This window comes from Accipiter gentilis, chromosome 9 (assembly GCF_929443795.1).
Source record: "Accipiter gentilis chromosome 9, bAccGen1.1, whole genome shotgun sequence".
NCBI lineage: Eukaryota > Metazoa > Chordata > Aves > Accipitriformes > Accipitridae > Astur > Astur gentilis.
The window spans coordinates 30,378,295-30,399,199 of NC_064888.1; the positions used below are offsets into that span (position 1 = coordinate 30,378,295).

A 20,905-nucleotide genomic window follows, 5' to 3' on the forward strand; every position below is an offset into this window, starting at 1 on the left:
ATAAAAGGTCACCAACTCCCTTCCCATGGGCTTTGGCTGTTCTATGTCAACACAAAGAAAATTGAAGAGCAAGTCATTCTCACAGATACCTAACCGTAGTATCTGCATAGTACTCTTGTATTCATGCTAGTCATCTTTTACAGATTTTCCAGGGAAGCCTCATTTACAGGCAATCTAATCTCGCACATTAAGTAGTGTCTTCTAACCTTACCCTACTAAAATTGAAATGAAGACATACAGATGAAAATCTCTCTAGAAAAATGAGATGCCAGAAAATAAAGTGGAAATTATGCAATGAATTACATACAGCTTAGATCTTCTTATAAATTCAGTTACATATAAATTCTGTTACATATGTCCCAGATCCATAACACTCACAAAAACATGAAGCCTGAATTTCTCTTTGTTGCCTGTATGTTCGGATGTGACCTCTGACCCTGACAACATCCCCGATCTCCAGCTTGGTTTTCTGGTTCACCATTTCTTGGAGTTTCTTCATCTGTTCAAGCACAGTAACACTGCTGGGTGTGCTTGGATGACCTGTAAGAAGTGAGAGAAAGGAGATCAGGCATTAAGGCCAAGAGTACTGTCCTTTTGCATTCACCCAAACACCTAAGCATCACAGGGATCATACTACTAAAAAAGGGGTAAGGTCCCAGGCACCATGTGTCCTGGCTAGCAAAACTTTTGGGTGACAAAGTTAGTTTACAGTATTATATTTATTTAAGTAGTTCACCTAGGGAAAGTGTAACAGGGAGGAGATACTGATTTACCACTGATAAAGTTATAGATGGGTTGCAAAATTGAAACATTAATTTGAAATGGGTTTTGTCATTTTTTTATTTTGTCTTGCTAAAATGGATGAGGGGAAAAGAAAGGTCAGCTGAGCTTTTTACATAAAAGAAGAACGAGTCATCTGAGGTGGGGCCAAAGTATTCATGTGATGCAATTTGATGTCCACACTGAGGTGAATGCAACTTGACAGAACTTCACATTTACCTAACACACCTTTGCAGAAGAATAAATACTTCATAACTTAAAACCTGATTAATGATCCAAGTATCCCTGATCACAATTACAAAAGGCTGGAAGAAAGTTTCCTGTGACCCTGAGGAGCTGTCTTCTTTAGCAGGTACAAATTAATTCATTTCCATTAACAACATAGTGTCCATTTAAGCACTACTGATGTACATGTAAAATAAGAACACAAGGCTGAAATAGGCATTCTGGGTCCTCATTCTATTTAAAGCAGTATTTTATGCAATAGCTTTAATGAATTTAAGTTCCTCATATAAAACTGCTTTGACTGTCGATCCCCATTATTTTTTTTGGAAAGCTGTGCCAAAACATCACCTGTCTAAAAGTGAAAACTGTCTTCTAGTACATACCTCTTGTCATATCATTGTTAAATTTAAGTAAGTATGAATTATCTGTCTGTATAAATGGGCTTGTTCCACAGACATCAGTTTTTAACTTTTACATCAAGTCTTCATTTCCCCATGTCAACCTACTACATGAGCTTTCAAGAAGGTCCAAAATAGAAAGTATTCCATACTTTGATCTATGAGAAATGGTGGGAGAAAAAGCAGAGAAAGCCAGACAATAGTGACTTCTATTATTGAGTGCAATAATAGATTAATTTCAAATGCCCATTTAGAACTTTCCCAAATTGTAAAAGACTGCTGCCATCTTCCCACTGTGTTTTAAGCTACTTTCAAGTTCATCACTGACAATATATGCATAAGCAGGAGAAGAATATGAATGCAAACAAAGAAGAGAAGATGAATCCTGAAACCACTGTATCACAAGGGTGGGGAATGTATACCAGGTTGCTGGTCAATGGATTGACTTTGGAAACAAAAGTTGTGGCATGCAGCAGATTTCCAGCCTAGTTTCTCACTAGATGAAGTCACAAAAAGAACCATAAGAGGAAGATTCTTTGAACAATGTCACAGCATAGAATTGAAATACCATATTACTCAGATGTGGAAAAGGTGTGACAGGGCATAATGGTAGTGGTTTTATTGGCATCACCATTGGACACAACACAAAAAGTAATATGAAACTCCCCAAATGGCCCAGGCCGTAGGATGCGATGGTTTAAAATTAGAGAGAGTTGAATTTACTGCTCTGCAAGTTTGATCATATACTAAATTACGCAAGACAGACATGAGCAAAAATGTACAGTCAAAAGTGGAATTATTTATTTGATAAATTACCTGATAAAGATGTTTCTGCTATCATGGGATTTTTCCAGCAGACACAATTTATAACTCCAGTACTATCATCCACTGTAAAAAAATATTGCAAGAATTACAGAGTAAGAAAGCAGGTAGTTCCAAGAAGTGAAGATACATGGGTATGTAGGGAGATGACTGCCAAGGATATCTCATTCCCACCAGTCTGAAAGGGAAAGTGGATGCTCAACCCCTACTTATACCTCTGAAATAATCTCCACAGTCGTTTCAGTCATGGAAGGAGCTCAGCACGAGATACCATGCTTATGTGCATGGCCAGCAAAGCGTCAGGTATATTCTCAAAAAAAAGATCAAGCACTAATTTAAATTATGAGGCTTCAGTACATGTATTGGATACTAAAAGGTTTTAATCTCACTAACAAGGTCAGAAGAAGAATCAGTATTGAAAGCTGAAGCCAGACAAATTAAAACAGGGAAGTAGGCACAAAACACAGAAGCATTACCGTAACAGTGAGAAACAGCACTTCAACATTGGGGGGTACAGTCATGTGAATAGACTAGGAGTGCTGCTACTTCCAGCTGCATTGGTTTCCACACTAATACTGTGCACAAAGTCTGCTGTCCTTTCCCATACAAGAAGATGTTCCAGAGACCAGAAAGGCAGCTCCCTATAGCCTTAGTATAGGTACAGGAAGGACAGTATAGTATAGGAAGTATATAGTACAGTATAATATAGTATAGGAAGGACAGAGGACAGCACATGCTTGTGGTTCTGCTCTAGGCCAGGAGTTCCCAACTTAAAGTATATGTACTGGTGGCATGCAAGCCACTTCCCTTGCCAAAAAAGCTTAACACCTTCTCCTGAGCAGGGGAGCTATCTAGCTTTTCCTGTTTTGCTAGTACCCAGTCACAATAAGTTTTGCAATTTCTGCCCCAGGCACTGCATTGTCAAGGACAGCAGAAAAAGACAAAACCCAAAGAAAACTAAAAAACTATGAGAAGAATCAATTGTTCTACAGATCAAGAGACTGTATATAGATGGCATGTCCAACAAACACTCCCTAAATAAAAAGGCACTGAACATCTGTCAGACGACAGCAAGGATCACTTTTCATGTACAGCTAACGCTCCAAGCACCTTGTTCCTTGAATGTAACCATCTCCAAGATTGAGCTTCCACTCTTCACAAATTGGAATCTGCAATTTTCTTCTGGTCCTTAAACCATATCCACGACTACGTAAGCACCAGCAATGTTTACCAGGAAAGTGCTGATTGGTACCTGCAGTTGTTTCCTCTGGGAACCATAGCACCAAAGCAAAATGCCTTTGCATTGTCTCACGTGTTTTGAAACAATGTCCCTATTTGGGGGGGCCAATTTCAAATGATTGTCTTGCCTTCCTGTTTCCAAGTAGCTTAGCTGCACATTCCCAATAACAAACTATCCTGGTTCTGGCTGGGATAGAGTTAATTTTCTTTCTAGTAGCTGGTATAGTGTTATGTTTTGGATTTAGTATGGGAATAATGCTGATAACACATGGATATTTTCAGTTGTTGCTAAGTAGTGTTTATACTAAGTCAAGGATTTTTCAGCTTCTCATGCCCAGCCAGCAAGAAGGCTGGAGGGGCACAACAAGTTGGGAGGGGACACAGCCGGGACAGCTGACCCAAACTGGCCAAAGGGATATTCCATACCATGTGACATCATGCCCAGTATATAAACTGGGGGGAGCTGGCTGAAGGGGGGAGGGGGGACAGATCACGGCTTGGGAACTAACTGGGCATCGGTCAGCTAGTAGTGAGAAATTGCACTGTGCATCACTTGTTTTGTATATTCCATTTATTTTATTACTATCATTTTATTATTGTTATTATCATTATTACTATTGTCTTCCTTTCTGTCCTATTAAATTGTTCTTATCTCAACCCATGAGATTTACTCCCCCCCCCTCCCAATTCTCTCCCCCATCCCACTGGTGATGGGGGGAAGTGAGAGAGTGGCTGTGTGGTGCTTAGTTGCTGTCTGGGGCTAAACCATAACACAAACATACAGCATTTATAAGATGCAGGTAATTCCAAATTTCATCACAAAAGTATGCTCATCTCATTGCTATCCCTGTTTTGAGCTGCTATGTCTGCAACTATTTCAGTAGCTTTAATTTTGTACCAGAGAATAGATAATGACCTAGCTGGTAAGATTTCCTCTCCTTGGTAATGACAAAAAGCAACTATTTTAGGGGTCAGAGCCCCCATATACCATGCCAAGCCATTCATACAAGCCTGCAATGGCAATAAGAAACAGAGCAGATGACATTTCACTATTACATTACTGCAGCTTCTAGATGTTCCAGCTTGCAACTGGTGGTTGCACCGACTCTGATATTCTTCCTAAGAAGGGTTTAGAAATAAAACAAACAAGACTGAAGGATTAGGAGGCCAGACTCCTCCTCACCAATGTAATGGCTGAAAATGGAGTCCTGGAGACATTGACCTGTTCTTAACCACACAGGGATTCTGGTAGCAGAGCAAGGCTCTGAAACAAAGTTTTCGCAGTTCATAAATAAAAGCTTTGAGCAAAAAGACAAATAACTCCTGAAGCACAGATGAATGAGAACTCTTGCAATTGTATTCTAATTAGACAGGAGAATGTTTTAAACTATTTTAATTGCACTACAAGCTTTTGAAAACTTTTTGCGCTCCGTGTGCCGCCCTTCCCCTCTCCTTGGGTTTACAATTTTGTTGGCTTTTTTTGTGGGTTTGTTTTGGGGGGGGGTATTTTTTATTTTGTTTGGTTGGGTTTGTTTTTGTTTTGTTGTTATTTTTTTTTAACTCTTACATTAACTATTTGAGGGATAGCACTCTCAAAGCTACCTGGTGAATGACATAATTGTGTTCATTTTTATTTCTTCATAACAAAAAGGGTATGGTTCTTGTATGGCCTGTGTGAGCCTACTGAGATCCTGGTGAGATTTTTTGTTTGTTTGTTTCTAAGGCAAGTGCCTTTCAGCCTTTCAAAACAGTTCTGGAGTATATGGAAAACCACATGTGATGCTTGGTTTTGTTAAAAAGGAAAGGAAAAAAAAAAAAAAGAGGCCAGAAAGGTGCATTTACTAAAACATGAGCTTGTTCAAAGGTCCACTTTAATTACATATCCTTCTCCAAATTGATCATAATAATAGCAATAAACAATCAAATCAAAATGTCAAAATCCAGTTTTACAGAGCATGGTATGTTGTTTGGGTTTTTTTTAAGGCAGGAAAGAGCCAATTCACTCTCTTTTACAATTATGATTTTGTCACCAGTTCTGGCTGCATGTTTTTCAGCACAGAGAGGACCTAAGATTCTCTTAAAATGAGTTGTGTGTATTCTGAAGTAGACAGATAGGAAATGAGGGGAGGAGATAGTGGCAGTGACACAAAGCCATTTCAGTTCTCTATCAGAGAAAAAGTACAAAGGGGGAATTGCTTTGTAAAGCCCTTTTAAGCAGATGGAAAGTGAACAAGTACTGAGCAGTGTGCGGCACTCCAACTGATGCAATGCCTGCTCTGTGACTCACCAACCAGAGTCTGTTGAAGTGAGAGATGCAAGAACTTACAAGCAGGAAACTGTCTAAGAAGTTACAAATTTACACTAGCAGAGTCAGCCTGCCTGAAAGGGAGGGCAGGCTGGGGAGGGGCACCCTGGCAGGTAGCCTGAAAGCTCAAACCAGGAACTGCTGGAACAAAGAGTGGAGTTGGATGTGAAAGGACAGCAGGAAGCCAGGCTCACTGAGACCTGTACTTAAAGGTCGGCTGATCTAACACTAAGGCCTTAATTCCAGTACTCTGCAGTTTCTTTTTATTGCTATTCCTCCATTTTCTGCCCCAATCAAACATTTCCAACGAGTTTACATCCAAACTAATGCTGACAGCAGCGTGGGAAACCCTCGCCCATAGAATTGTTTTTGCCTTGGTCATTTTGACTCTGTCTTCCTCGGTTCTCATAAATTGGTAACTGCATTTGCATACTAGTGCAATAAAAGAATAATTGCTGACGTTCAAGTTATGTTTCAACACTTCATCAATTACATCTCCACCTCTTAACCTAGGTACTTGTTTAGCCTGTGCTACTTCAAGTGCCAGAGAAACTTGTGCTTCAAAATATTTACTGTTAACTCATTATTTAGCATCATGTCAGGGTAATAACAAACATGCAGAACTTAGACTTAAAAAAAAATATATCTAGAAAATATCCACTCTAAGAAACTTGCATGGACATTTCTATAGAGCACAGAGTCAACTATAAGCAGCCACACCCAGTGAGGGGTATGCTATATGCACTAGCAGGTAAAGCTACTCTGCAACAGTATGATGCAACTGCAGGTGTTGTGGAAGCTGGGACCTGGTTAAGTTGCCAACTGTATCTTCACAATACACTTGTGAGTCAGGGAATTGCTGCTGACTCAATTTTATAAGTAAGGGAATAGGGTAAGAAGACACCCTTTGCAACTTACCTCCATCAGATGGAAACCCATGGCAGAGGAAGACACTGCACAGTTCTTCAAGTGCCTTGATAGGATCTATGCATTTGGCTCCCCCTTCCTACTGTGCGATGACCGCCCACCCCCCGCTTTAGAAATTTGCCACATCACCACTACTCCACTCTGCTTTTTCTCCAGACGAAAAAGAGAGCTAAACAAAATGACAATCAGATGTTTCCATGTTAATAGTCTGAATATTGGGAAAAGCAAAAGGGAGGAGACAACTCCTAGCTGGTGCTGGCAAGGACTGGTACTATGATGCTGGAGTTAGATTTGCTAAGGCTTTTATGCATCTAAATATAAACAAGATCCTGACTGCTATTAAAAGCTGGCTCCAAGATACAACGAAACATACAAAAAGTCAGAAGGGATTTCTAAGGTTCAAAAAAGGAAGAAGTGACTTCCCATTTGCAGGCACTGTTAAATCCATTTATATCTGACCAAAGGAATTGCATACATGTATGAAAGGAAGATGGGAAAGTCCAGTGGCAAAGCAATAACCAATATTAAGATTTGCTAGATGACCCCAAACAAATCAGTGACTCTGTTTTAACAATTCGTTTCTCTACTTTTGAAATGGAGATAAACGGTAGCTTCCCTAAGTTTACTAAGTAATCTGAGCTACATATATACATTATATTAAGATAAGACACAGTTGTTTCAAGAACAGACAATGATCAAATAAGGCAACCTTTAAGTTCTAACAGTAACTAAGATTAGAAGGCTGATTAAGTGCAAGAAGAAAGAAAGAAACTTTTCTTACCTCCGTAATTATAAAAGGCATCTCGCTCTTTCATTTGAACCACTATCCCGAAAACATCCACCTGTCTTACTGGATGTCCGTTATAAAAGAATATACCTAGACACAGAACATTCTTGGTAAGTGTAACTATTTATGTCAACATCCTACCCTACATAGTTACATTTACCAGTACAAAACCCATACTTTCTTATATATTTAATATATCTTAAATTATACAATGCCTGGTCATGTGAAAAATCCCCTGGACCTGTGAGGACTAGGAACACTAGCAGGAAGAAGTATCAGATGTACTTAGGATACCAAAAGCTTGCTTTTGCAGAGCATCAGAACTTTATTAACCTCTTGTTTTCTTGCACATTTGGATCTAAAAAACAGATTGTTTGCTGCAGGCATTAGGGGTTTTTTAGTTGGTTTTTTTGTTTGTTTGTTTTGATGTTTCATTTTGGTTTTGTTTTGTGGTTTGGGCTTTTTGGGTTTTGGTTTTGTTTTTTTTTTTTACATCTTCATCAGGCTTCAGAATAAATAATAGAACACAATGGAAGCAGTTTGAGTTTCTCACAATGCAGCTGTTCCTGATTAAGGCAGAGACTCCAAAAGGAAAACTAACATAATTCTGTCTTTCATTTCTAAAAGAACAGGAGCCATGGGGGGAGGGAGGAGAGAAAAAACCCTCTTAGATTGCAGTGTACACTATGCAGTCATCATGGACAGCATCCCGAACTTGTTTCTGAAATAACACATTCTAAAAACGTCCCCTCAAACCTATTTTTATGCATCTGTAATGATGACTTGAATAACACGTAAAAACGTGTCCAGGAAACAGTGAGGTATCAAAGCCCAGTGGACTTTGGCAACACTGAGGTTGCCACATGCTGTAATCTCCTTCAAGAGAGTGACAAATGTTGTTAACAAACATTGGTGTAAACATTATACACTGAAGTTTCACAGTCCACTAGCAGGAGGATAATAGGGCAATAAACTCCAGATATATCCTGGTCTGGCTCATTTTCAGTCAATGTGTTTTCTTCAGTTTTCAAATACCTCTGCTTTACTGAAATATGCCATCTGGGATGTTCAATAACTGTCTTCTAAAATAAAGATAACTCAAAGGACTCAGAAGGGAACATTTGGCTCCATACGCTGTGGCAAGTCTTATTCTTACAAAAGGAAACACTGCAGCAAGAGAGTCAGAAAAATGTTCTGTATTAAAAAAAAATCAAAACCAAAATCCAAAAATAACTTGTCCTACATAGCTGGCAGCCTTAAATGAGCCTGGAATTAACTTTCTTCATATAAGAAAGACAAAACCCCCAAAGTTTCAGGAGAAATCACAGGTGATCAGCCAGGCAGCTCAAACAGAAGTTTTGCTCATAAAAACCCACCCCAATATTTTGAGGATGCATCTATTGCTGTTATCTTAGAGCTGGCTATACTAATCATGCAGTCACAGGTCAGGTCTGGTGTAGAGAATATTTAGCAGGTCTGTCCACTTTTCTCTCATTCCACTTACCAGGACACCAATAAACACTGCTACAGAAACCCTCAATGGAGATGCTCCTGGTGTATATAATTATTCACTAAACCTTACAAAATCTCTATAAAAGAAAGACTGGGTCAGTTTCAGGGTAAACCTGTGGAGCAGAGACTCCAAGCTCTTGACTGTGCAAGCAAGCAACATGTTATTATGTTCATGTCCCAGTTAGTAAGCTCAGTTTTGGCAAATGACAGACACCAGATAAAACTGGTTCTCTCCATCCCCATAAACTCACATAGAACTCCACTCTTCCCTCTGAGAAACTACCTAAATTCATTTGAAAGATGAAATTATATTTACATTATTAAAAGTTGTTGAACTTGACAACTTCAAGGTGTAAATTGTTTCTCCTGCCAGTTTATTTGTTCAAATTATGTTCACATTAGTAGCAATAAAAATATACTAAAAATTTGAAGCTATGTGCAAGCACATTCAGTCAAGCTCCTAGTAACCCAGTAAATAATACATACATTAATATGCTGTTACCACAACAGGAAGCGATAGCAGCAGTATTAGGGGGCTATAGATAACAGAGCTCTCTAGGGCAAGTTCTGGTCATGTCTTTTCCAGCATTACTGAGCACCGAGCTGTTTGCCATTGCCTTAATTACTATTACCTCCTTTTATGCTATCTGTAGCTTCCCTTGCTTGTTGATAAACTGCCACATTGCAGTGGTGCATGATAACTCTAAGACAAGCTCATTTCCATGATGTGACTATGTGTTACAATCGAGTTTGACACCCACTCTCTTTTCAAGGCCTTTAAGACAACACAATTGCTGTTTTTATCTGGGAGGTTTTCCACCCTTCTTGTCATCATTTATAGCAGGAGAGTAATTGGCCAGGTTTACTGTTTTCCTCTGTGTTGTTTTAAGGGATTAGTCATTGTGGTATCAAATCCTAATGCTTAAAAATGGAAAGAAAAAAAACTTATTAGGTCATTCAGTCCATTTCCTCAGGGCCAATGCAAGACTGTTCTGTACAGTAAATTCCTGGCAATCTCTACAGTCAGGATATAAACAATACCAGTGAAGGGCATCCCACCTTTTTCCTGGGAAGGCTGCTCCACTATTTAGCAGATGTCATTCTAAGGATGTTTTTCCTGACATTCAGTCTGTATTTCTTTCCATTCCTCCTAGTTACAAGTCTTTGTTTTGCACTCATTCATTCTTAATTACCATTACTTAATGACTGATTTATAGCCTACCATATACTTAGCTTCAGCTGGTCTTTAACAAACCCATTAAAGGCAGCAAACACCTACCTTCTTCCTTCCCCCAAAGTTTTTTAGTGTTTCTGTTGTGTCATTTGTGGCCAATAAATAAGGTACACTGAAAGATGTCTGGTTTGGTATATACACAGCACCAGGAGAATAAACAAAATTCAGGATGTTTGTTCTATGAAACTTAATTTTATTCTTTACAGTTTTGTTTAGAAGATACAGGATTGCAAGCAAGCTTAGTTGTGCAAAATGCCAAATGCAGAGGAAGTGGTGAAAGCTCACATGAACCAATTTTAAAGGCTGATATCTTGACATGACAGATACCACTTCCTTAGGGTCATCTTAGGAAAAAACTAATAACAAAACTGAAAGAGTCCCTGAAGCAGAAGACAACTCACTTCAGTAAAAGAACAGAAAGGAAAGTGAAGGGAAATTCAGGTAATTTAGAGGTCAAAAAAAAGAGAGCAGGATTGTACTTTCTAGGACTGTTCCTGCTCTTGTGAAATGTTTGATGTTTATAAGTTTAATTCTTCTGAGTATATTTTTGCGTGTGTATGTACAAATGTCCAAGTCCAAACTACAATCCTACTCTGCTGACATTGAATTGTTTTGTATTTTGTTTGAAAAACAATTAAAATGTCTCTAACTGAAGCAGAAACAGTTTTTGCCAGATGCATTTGCTACACCAGCACTACTACAAGACTGCACGATATAAAAGGCCTTTAAGTGCTACTACTCACTCTAGTACAAACATTAACAGACTGTGGCCTAATTCTTGCAATGGGTTGAAGACAAAAGTCTCCCATCACGTTAAATAACAAAGAGGTATATATCTTGGGCTTTACAGTTTGTACACAAAAATGATTGTGAGAGCAGAAAAAAACCCACACCAGTCCTTCATTTCTGCAACAGTAGCACTGCTGTTATCCTTGCTGTTAAATACGACTAACAAAGGCTACAAAGCAGAGCATATGCAGAGACCCAAACAGATGTACCTTGTCTCTGTGGAGGAAAAAAAAAAAAAAAAAAAGAAAAAGAAAAAACCCAAACAAAACACCAAACCCAAATCAAAAACACACTCTGCTTAGGGTTTACTGTACTGCTTTTCCTCATTAATTCCAAGTTCCTTGGGTTCCTCCCTGATAATCTTGCACCTTGTCAAGCTTCAGTTTGGAGTAATGAACCCTTCTACAGCAGAACACATACTGCAGTCTATATTTAAAGTCTTTGTAGTGAAAACAGAAATGTAAGGTCAGACCCATGCCGCTTTAGACAATGTGCACAGGGGTGATACTGGCTGAAGACCAGCAGGAAACAGTCTGCAAAGCATATGATTTCCAACAATGGTTAGGAAATAAAAGGTGTGGTATTAAGATTCAGCAAAGGTTGTTCAAATATATGAAGAATGTTTTATATTTATCATATCTAGAAATTAAGCAGACAAAACCTCAAAACCTGCATCTTTTATAATAGATAAATATGTATGTCTTATAATATATTAATATCCAGAGGAAAAAGCAAAACACATACACCCAGCAATCTCATCAACCATCAAAATTTTGCAACGGAGAGGCATAAAATCCTTCTCAAATGTTGTAGAGACAGTGGGAAGATATAACACATACAGCCAGGAAGGACCAGCATTTTTAGAGTTAACTTTATCAGAATATAACAAGCACTACCACACAGAGGAAACACAACATTAATGTAAAAGAGGTTCTGTGTAGCTATATATATATATATGAGAGGAAGAAAAGCCATTAGAACAAAACCATTTTATTTTTCACATATATTTCACATACAACCTGTTGTTCTTAGATGTCATGTAGTTTAGGGGCATGGAAAATTACTTACTGGTGTTCATGAAGCATTCTGCAATCCCTTGATAAAGAGCACAACATAAATTGATTATAATTCTGTGTGCATTGTAATCAACACATGTAAGTACTACCTGGCACTTGTTTAGATTCTCTCATTTCTTTTATATCTTTAATATAGAGTCTTGCAAATGCAGAAAATACAGGATCCATCCCCCAGTGCAGAGAAGGCATCTCTTCTTCACACTTCTTGGACTCAGACTGCATTTAAAACCTGTGAACACAGAAGAACTTGTAATTATTTTCTACACAGGTAAAGAGCTATTCGCATATGTTCCAACTAAATGGAAAAATAGCTTGTGATTTTACACACAATAACACAGCAGAGCTGATGAAGAGACACAGGAACTTATCTAATACAATATTATCTTTTCATCACCACATGAAATATTCCAATTATCAATACTGATGATTTACTCCAAGTACTGAGATTGACTACAACGGCATTTTTCCCAGGTCCTTCAAATGAAATAGAATTTCAGGGATTTCTCCTCTATAGACACATAAACAGAGAACTAAATACAACATGTCTTTAAAGAGCAGGATTGTGGGATACTAATTAGTTACTTTCTGTACACTTGATTATTTCCCCCCACATCATTCTTTTTCCCTTTCATAAGATACCCTCCTCATTGTTCATCCTGTGCTTTCTTGCAGTGGTGGGGGATACTTATTTTATATAAGAGAAAAATCTGTCCCTTCTTTATTTTGGGCATACGGTCTCCAATAACTTCATAATTGTTTCCCCTTTTACCACTTCAGATTTCCCTGTTTAATGCCTGATATTTTCTGCCATTACCAGAGCGAATTCTCTGCTTAACACAGCATTGATATCAAAGAAACCACAGCACTCAATTCAGGAAGGATCCTTATAGAGATTTGGAAGGTCAATATCCTTTTTATTAGCTTCTCCTGTATCACTAGCTAAACTGTTCCCATAAAGCTTTCCACATCACCCTCGAATGGGTGTCAGCCACTTACAGGTGTAGGGCAAAGTGGTACATGGACCGATTTTGAATAGTGTGTAATAGGGCTGAGATTTGGCAGCTACAGTCTCCTGAGAGGGAGCAGCTCCCTGCTATGGGTTGCCAGTGATCTCTCTAGTCTGCCCGAGACACTTCTAGCTACTCATGTAGAGGCAACACACCATGAATATCATGATAGCATTTTGTTTATTTGAGAAACAACAGAGGTTGGATTCTGCATGATTTCTGTTTTCACACTTAAACTTTAATTTGAGGCAGGAAAACAGCGCAGCACAACATGCTAGAGCGTTGCTGACATCTACTCTACATTGTGAGAAGAACTGCAGATGACAATTATATTAATTTCCAAATTTTTAAAAAAAAATTAAAAGCAACAAAAGGTTAGTGACACTTTGACTTTCCTTAGACTGGTCATTTGTTTTGTAAGATGTTGAAAATATTTGATTTAGTCAGTTCCACCAGTCACTTCACCTGCAAGTAACAAACTAAACAGTATTGTTTACACCTGGATTTACATCTCTTTCCCCACTACAGTCAGCTTTTCCCAACCTATCCCTTTTGCACATCCAATGTCTACTCAAAACCCATCCTTTTCACACTCAAGCCTCCCCATGAAGCACGCTTTTTCTGCTGCTGAATTGCAGACACTGCTCAGTAGAAATTTATAAACTATGATCATAATAATGCAAAGCTGCTATTCTGGCAGTTCTCCAGTTGCTTGTTATAGTCTATGTTAAATTTAGACCATAAACTTTCCCAAGCAAACACATGATTTTAACCTGTATTTTACTTAGCATGCTCATTTTCATAACAAAATTAAGTCTTCCCCATCCTACTCTCTTTCTGCTTGCAGTCTCTATTACAAAGTTGCCTGCATTTTTCCTATGTTACTGTGCTTTTATAGTTTCTACAAAAAAAAAGAAAAAATAAATTTAGCCCAAGAAAAGGTCATGGCAAATGAGAAAAGTTCACACGTTGATTGACAAACATACACACTATAGTAAATCAAGGTTAACACATAATGAGTTGGAATAAAGAGAAGCACTACCAGGCAGTGTCATCCTGCCTCCCACCCACAAGATATAATTTTAAGATATAATTTTGTCCTTAATGGTGCTACAGTCCCTCAACTGCTCACTTTTAGTGGCATTTCTCCCCTGACAAGAAACATGGATAAAATCACAGTCTTGTGCTCCAATATAATCTTTTATACAAAGTAATATTCCTTTCTGCACCCGGCCCCACGTCTTACTTTGCATGGTTACAAAGTCTGTCATAGCTCAGCACCCGTTTTTTTCTCCTAGACAGATGGCAGACTGAGCTAACAAGCCAAAAATAGAGAATTGGGTGACAAGCCCGTCTAACTTTTTGTATTTTGCATGAACAGCCACTCATTGGAGTAAAAAGCAGAAGTCACCCCTGCACATGCATACATCTGAGGGGAAATCAATAAAGCAGCACCACTGGAGATTAAAAATCTCTGCATTTTGGTATTTCAGTAAACAGTTGTCAAGTCTGAAATGCCCAAAAGTTGACAGATCACTAGCCAGAAGTCCATACAACACTTCTAGCTTAAATGAAGCATCTCCCCAAATCTTTTACTGCTGCTCTGTCCTGAAGGGAGAAGGATTTCTGCAGCAAAAGCTCTTTATCTTAGAAACTACTGGAAGTTAAATCTCAAATTCTGGAGCTTCCTTCTAGCTCCCAGGCCTTGTTACAGCTCTTCACTGGAGAAATTTACATCCATCACATCTACCTTCATGTACAGAACCACCCTGGTTGGTTCAAGTCTGCTACAGACATACTAAGTTTAATCCTACAGATGCAGCACAGATGCCTTGATAAAAAGTAAATCATACCCCCAGCCCTATGAAGGCACCACAACATTTCTTGAAGTCCACAGGACAAATCTGGTGAAGTCATGAGTTACAGACACTCCATCCACACCAGGCTGAGACAGTGAAATCATACTCTAGCCACTCACTTGCTTTCAGCAATGTCTGACAGACACATGAAGAGCATTCTGCAGGGCCATCTCCCCTTGCCTCTTTACGGTCCCAACAGCCCTCCCAACCCCTGCCACCACCCAAAACCGAGCCCATTTTCTCTCTTCCCTCCCAAGTGGCCACTTGGTAGCTACTTTTGAACATTGACCTATTTAAAGCCAAAAGCTTGTGGCCTGCTGGGAAGATATTTACTGCCTCCTGTACTGCTTGCCTCCCCACACTCCTATTACAAGTTCATTCTTCTCATGGTGCTAACAGCAGTTGTCTTTTTGCTCCTACAGCAAACGAAGATGTTAAGTCTTTCCCTTTCCTAAGTATCTATTTTTCAGTTAGTTTCCAAGCTTGTTTCAGGCAGACTGATAGTATTGGAAAACATAATTCTTACACAGCAAATAAAATTCTTTCAATCAGTTTCTCTTTTGCAATATAATAGTATATTCCCATAACTTTTTCTTAAGTTGGCTCAGGAAGCCTCTCCATCCCAGGCAGAATATCCCAGGGGTTAATTAATTAGCGAGTCATCCTGGCGAAAGCAGAAGTTTCCATTATGCTGGAAGTGTTTTCAGCTCTTAACTGGTACCACTGGTGATATGCTATCAGCAAGGAAGATAACAGCTACCCTGTACAATGAAGATCCAAGGGGCAAATCGCAGGCATTATGGAAATACACAGCATTACAATCAATGAGAACACAGATAGCTAACAATAGACAATTCTGAACAGATACTATATGTACAAATGTTTAAGTATTAAGCTGGCTTTTTCTGAAAGACGATGATAATGCTTAGCAATACAAACAATAGAGTCCTAACAAAAGGTCATCCTTTTCTGCATTTTGTTTTAAATGCAGTGTAATGACTTTATGGTTGCTGTAGTGCAAGGAATTCAATCCTGCTACAGGAGAAAAAAGGCAAGAGAAGCATCTGGTCCACAAGTTTATTAGATATAAGATATCTGTATTCTATTTTTACCTCTATATAATAACTCCAAAGAAAGACATAATCAAAAACAAAAATAGAATTAAATTCTGCTATTTGTACCACTTATTTGGAAAACAATTCTGTTTCAAAGGCAAAAATCTAAAGTTTGCACAGTAGTAATCTAAATACAAATAAACAAAACCTCTCAGTTTGAGATAATTCTAGACACTAACCTATCAAAATAAGGCTGTCTCTTTCACCGCAATGCTATCAATGTTAGCTTTCCTGACTGTAGTGAGAATTAAACCAAGTCCATAATCCTCAGAGTTATCTTGTGAGCTCAGCAAGGTATTATCCTAAAAGGAAAAGAAGGGAAACCAAGGAAAATTGGCAGCCTTCCCAACAACACCACCACCCAACAAGCCCATTCAGTCCACCTGGTAGCCATGTTAGAATAGCTCCCCATTTAACACCCGAGAGATTTGTTCAATAGAATCAGCCCTGGCCAATAAATTTCCTGGCTCCTACTCCTGTATTCACCATGCACCTTTCTAAAAAATGGTAAATGATTAAGAATTGGTCTTCTTCCAATCCCAGTGAAATGGAAACCCTGAAGAAGAGTACCTGTTTTAATGTTTCTTGTTGTCCTTTCTCCATATGTGGTTAACAACCAAAGCTCTTGCAGAAGATTGCCTTAGTTTGGAGATGGATTGTTTGGAGCCATAGAAAAGGTATCTTGCCAGCAGTTGTCTGGAACTACTGGCAGACTGCTGCAAAGATTTTTTCTCAAGTCAGCCGTGAACCAGAAGCAGGGAATATTTACCCACAAATACAGGCAGCTTAAGCATCCTACCAGGCATTCACTCTTCTCCAAAGACTGCCACTACTACAGTAGCACTGATAATTTACACAGGAAGCAGCTAAGCTCTTAGAGTTACCAACCCAGTGCATTAAAACAAAGTCACCATTGGTTTACTTGAATAAATCAGGCTACAAACTGGGCCTGTTAAAGAACTGCTTCATGGGTCAGCCATCCCTGCCACAGAGAAAGCAACTTGTGGAAAGAGAAGCAGAGTCAACAGCTGGGTTTTGTAACAACCTCTGTCATCTGAATTGAAGTCATCTGTGTTTGAGTCAACAGCCTATGCGACAAACGAGTATTATTCAATTCTTCATGATCAGCAGACAATTCCAGCATGATACAGTTAAACCCACCATATTTCAAGAAATGTTTTTAATTACCCAAGGCCACATACAATATTTTAAATTAAACAAACCCAATATCTTATTATAGAAGTAGATCTTAGTGAGCTGGAAAGTAAAGCCTTTGGTTGCAGATAATATGAAGTACATACTCTAAAAGTGAAACTTACTGATAGACTTTTTAAAAACACATAATGACAAGCAAGTTTTCAACACCAGTAACAAGATAAAAACCCATCAATGAGACCAAAATACGTCACTGAAAGACACAAAAGGCTCCTGAAAAAATGTGTATTGATATCAAATTTACAGCTGTTAGAAACAGTAACATAAGGTCAGTTTGGATCCACTTCCTACCTGGTGATTTTATTTAAAAAAAAAAAAAAAAAAAAATCAAAGTAGGGCAAACACTTTCAGTCTTTCCTAATAGACTACTCTCTGCTGCTGCTGCTTATCTTAAATCCTCTAAGTTTAAATGCTACATGCTAACAAATGTCAGTAAGGGCACTACACGTCCTGTAGGTCTTATATACAAGGCAAGTACAACTCCAACTTAAAAAAATGGTTTTGAAACAAAACTAAGAGAGCTAGAACTCCTCTGAACTTCCAGAAGTTTAGCAGTTCCTGAAGTGTTACTTGTACAAGCGTTAACATCTGTCTAACCTCCTGAGATAACACATTTACCAAAAAGAGAAACAATTACAGAATTTTTCTTAAAGTTATTGCTTGAAATTTTAAACTTCATGTGTCTTTTACCTACATTAGATTATATTACAATACACTTCCCTGGCAAGGGAAGATGGTGCAAGACAAAAGACCCATCACCACAAACTTTAGCCAGCAGGGCATCTATCAACAACATAGAAAAGTATTGCACACAATGCCTATAGTAATCAGGATTATAGGTAGGATCAAAAGAGCCTTGTTTTTTTCAATAAACTGACACCACTACTGTGTAACAGTCTTCCAATGGAGTTAATGTCTCCATGTTGTAACCTGTAATGTATTTACCTCTCTCTGTTTTTTCCTTTCCACAGCACTGCCTAGAAATCTTTCTGGACAGGCACAGGTGGCTGCAGGAGACCAGACAGACTGGCTCCTCCAGCAACAGCAGCCTTGGAAGTTAGAGGGACAAAGCTTGCAGTTCTAGATTGCCTTCTTTGGCATTGCAACTTGTTTTATATGCAAGTTAAACCTTCTTACAAGGTTTTGGCACCCAATTTTCCAAAAGCAAGATTCTGGAAAACTAACAAGGAAGTGTACAATAAAATAAACAGTAGAAGATCCTTCTGATCCTTGTCCCATACATTAGTCACAAGGTATTTTCCTACGTATTAAGAAATCAGCAAACCATTCAACAGACCAGTAAACTAGCTCTATATGTTTATTTGTCATGGACAGCTGTAAGCTTATGATAAATACGGTAGTAGTAGTCACTACCGATAGTCAGAAAGCTTCACTTGCTATTTGTATTTTAAAGCTATTGGATAATCATGCTGAAGCACCTTCTTCAATTAATTCTCTAACCTGTCTTGAGTGAGGGCAGGAGGAAGTCTATGAAGATGATTAATTCTCTCTGAAAGCTCTTAATCACCCACAGTGCTGCCAGAGTGAGCTGAGCTGCTGAGAAGACATTCTTTCACTGGGAGAGAAGGTTCTCGGTTATTAGTGTGAAATAAAAACAAACAAAACTAAAAATAAATAACTTCTTATTTATAAGTTTGCTGCTTGGAAAAACAGCAGTATGGAAGCTTTGATAGCAAGAGGATTCCAAACAGGCTCTTGGCAAAAGAAAATTTTTTTGACAGATACATGTAATTTACTGATCCGACACAAAGAAATATTAACTCATTCAAGTTAACTTTCGGAACAAAGAAAATAAAACCTAATTCACGTGGCTTAAGGCAACACAGTTAGCTTTCCTGCTTTGGTATAGCAGTGTAAAATAGCTTTAGATTAATTAGATAATTTAGATTTAAATAATTTAGATAAAATTAGATTAACTTCCTGAATGAACATTTAAAAATTTCAGAAATTTGGGTAGAAGCGGCAAGCATTGGTTAATAGCTTTCTGAAGCTATTGGTTCTGTGAACTCCATGACAAGGTTGACTCAATTTCTAGAGCCAAGTTTTCCTCCCTCCTCTTTAAATTAGTTTATGCATCAGAATTTATATGAACATTCATAGCACAACAGAGCACTCCATTACAACCACAGACTTCAAAATAATTAACCTACCATTTGGTCTAGGTGCACAGTTGTGATAAAGTTTTAAAAATATTCGCAGCACATATCAAAGCATTAGATTATGACAGACCTGCTTAATGTTCCGAAATCAATTTAAGTTTTTATTTGCTATACAAGTGAACCTTTTAACTATATCAGAACACTGTGAGGCTGTGCTTGAAACATAGTGTCCAAATAACATTGTTGTTGGTATACACAAAATAATTCAAGTCAGAATAATTTTGAAGTCTCAGACACAACTAGGACCATCATATATTTTGTGAGCGTAACTAGAGACTGAGATTACTCATTTGGAGCTCTTCTGGAAGATTGAGACCTAACTGTTACTCTTCTTGGAAAGATTAATACAGTTAGGTTGACGCTGATCTCTGTTTCTAGACCAGCTGCATTTGTTCTTTGGTTATTTTTTTATGCTATTCCACAAAATTATTCTTTTTCTCCTCCAAATAAAGACTCATAATGCTGCCTGTTTGAAGGCACTTCTTGTAGAAAAAAGTTCAGACATTCCAAAAGGCAAACCTGGGCAAAATGAAACGCAGCAGATTAAAAAAAATAAAACCATTGAGACTATATGTATTATTACAGTAGTCTCCCTTTTACTGGGGGAAGTTTGAACTATCATCCTACATCGGAACACAGCTTTATAATGCTTTTCTAATGCTCCTCACACAGGTGCTCTCAGCCAACAGCTAGGAAAAGTATCAAAAGTGTGGGGGTTTGTATCAAAAAAGGTATAATTCCCAGTCCACTACTCTCTGAATTTCTTTTGCAACTGTGCCTCCTTTCTGAGGACTAGAACTTTTATACCTGAAATCAAGCACAAGACTTCTTAAGTTACACCCAGGCTGCTCTGACCTACAAAATCAAAAAGTTTTAGAAATGCCAAAGGTGTATAGCTATCTCTTGATTCCTTATGACAAACTGTTCTGCACAATCTCTTACACTGCATTCTATGAACTGCGAATGATCTGAAGAGTAGTTTCTTCTCAGCTAAGGAAAGCTGGCTCATCATCCCTTATCTTCAGCTCCTAAACTCTATTAGGACCCGTTAAAAATCCAGAGACTTTGTCCTCTATTAACTTTTGGGTTAGCAATTTTTTTAATTCTCCTAGGATGATCTGAAATAATGAATGTCTTACAGATGCTCCCTCAGGTCTGTCCAAATCTCATCACTGAGTGCTGATATAGGACTGATATAGAACAAACCAAAACTGTTCTGGAATACGTGTCCTGCCACATGGATATCTTCTTAAATAGCTTTCCTCCCTACAGAGCAAAGAGGGCTAGACTTCTTTGCCAGTGATGATTTTTGCCCACCTTTAAAAACTTTTTCCAAATCCAATAGGAAGGCACCAAATGGACATAACACTATTAAGATTCTTGAAAGAAATTACCTCACTGATGACTGTGACTGCAACTTCTTACATTCCCTACA

The 20,905-nt window shown here is 38.3% G+C and overlaps 1 protein-coding gene across 8 annotated transcripts in view; it reads right to left on the minus strand.

Moving 5' to 3' along the window:
- The window catches only part of STN1 (STN1 subunit of CST complex), a 54,505-nt gene that overhangs the window by 24,113 nt on the left and 9,487 nt on the right, over positions 1 to 20,905 (minus strand). For 7 of the 8 annotated variants that reach the window (XR_007507207.1, XR_007507205.1, XR_007507206.1 and 4 more), the window contains exons 3-6: positions 12,184 to 12,323; positions 7,478 to 7,573; positions 2,220 to 2,291; positions 379 to 540 (exon numbers count right to left, since the gene is read on the minus strand). Coding sequence is in view for 5 of the 8 variants with exons in the window: in XM_049809677.1 (XP_049665634.1) it covers positions 379 to 540; positions 2,220 to 2,291; positions 7,478 to 7,573; positions 12,184 to 12,316 (463 nt within the window). In the remaining 3 variants the exon portion in view is untranslated. Of the gene's footprint in view, positions 1 to 378; positions 541 to 2,219; positions 2,292 to 7,477; positions 7,574 to 9,627; positions 9,752 to 12,183; positions 12,324 to 20,905 lie in introns of those variants that run through there. The other variant, XM_049809679.1, reaches the window with a different exon arrangement.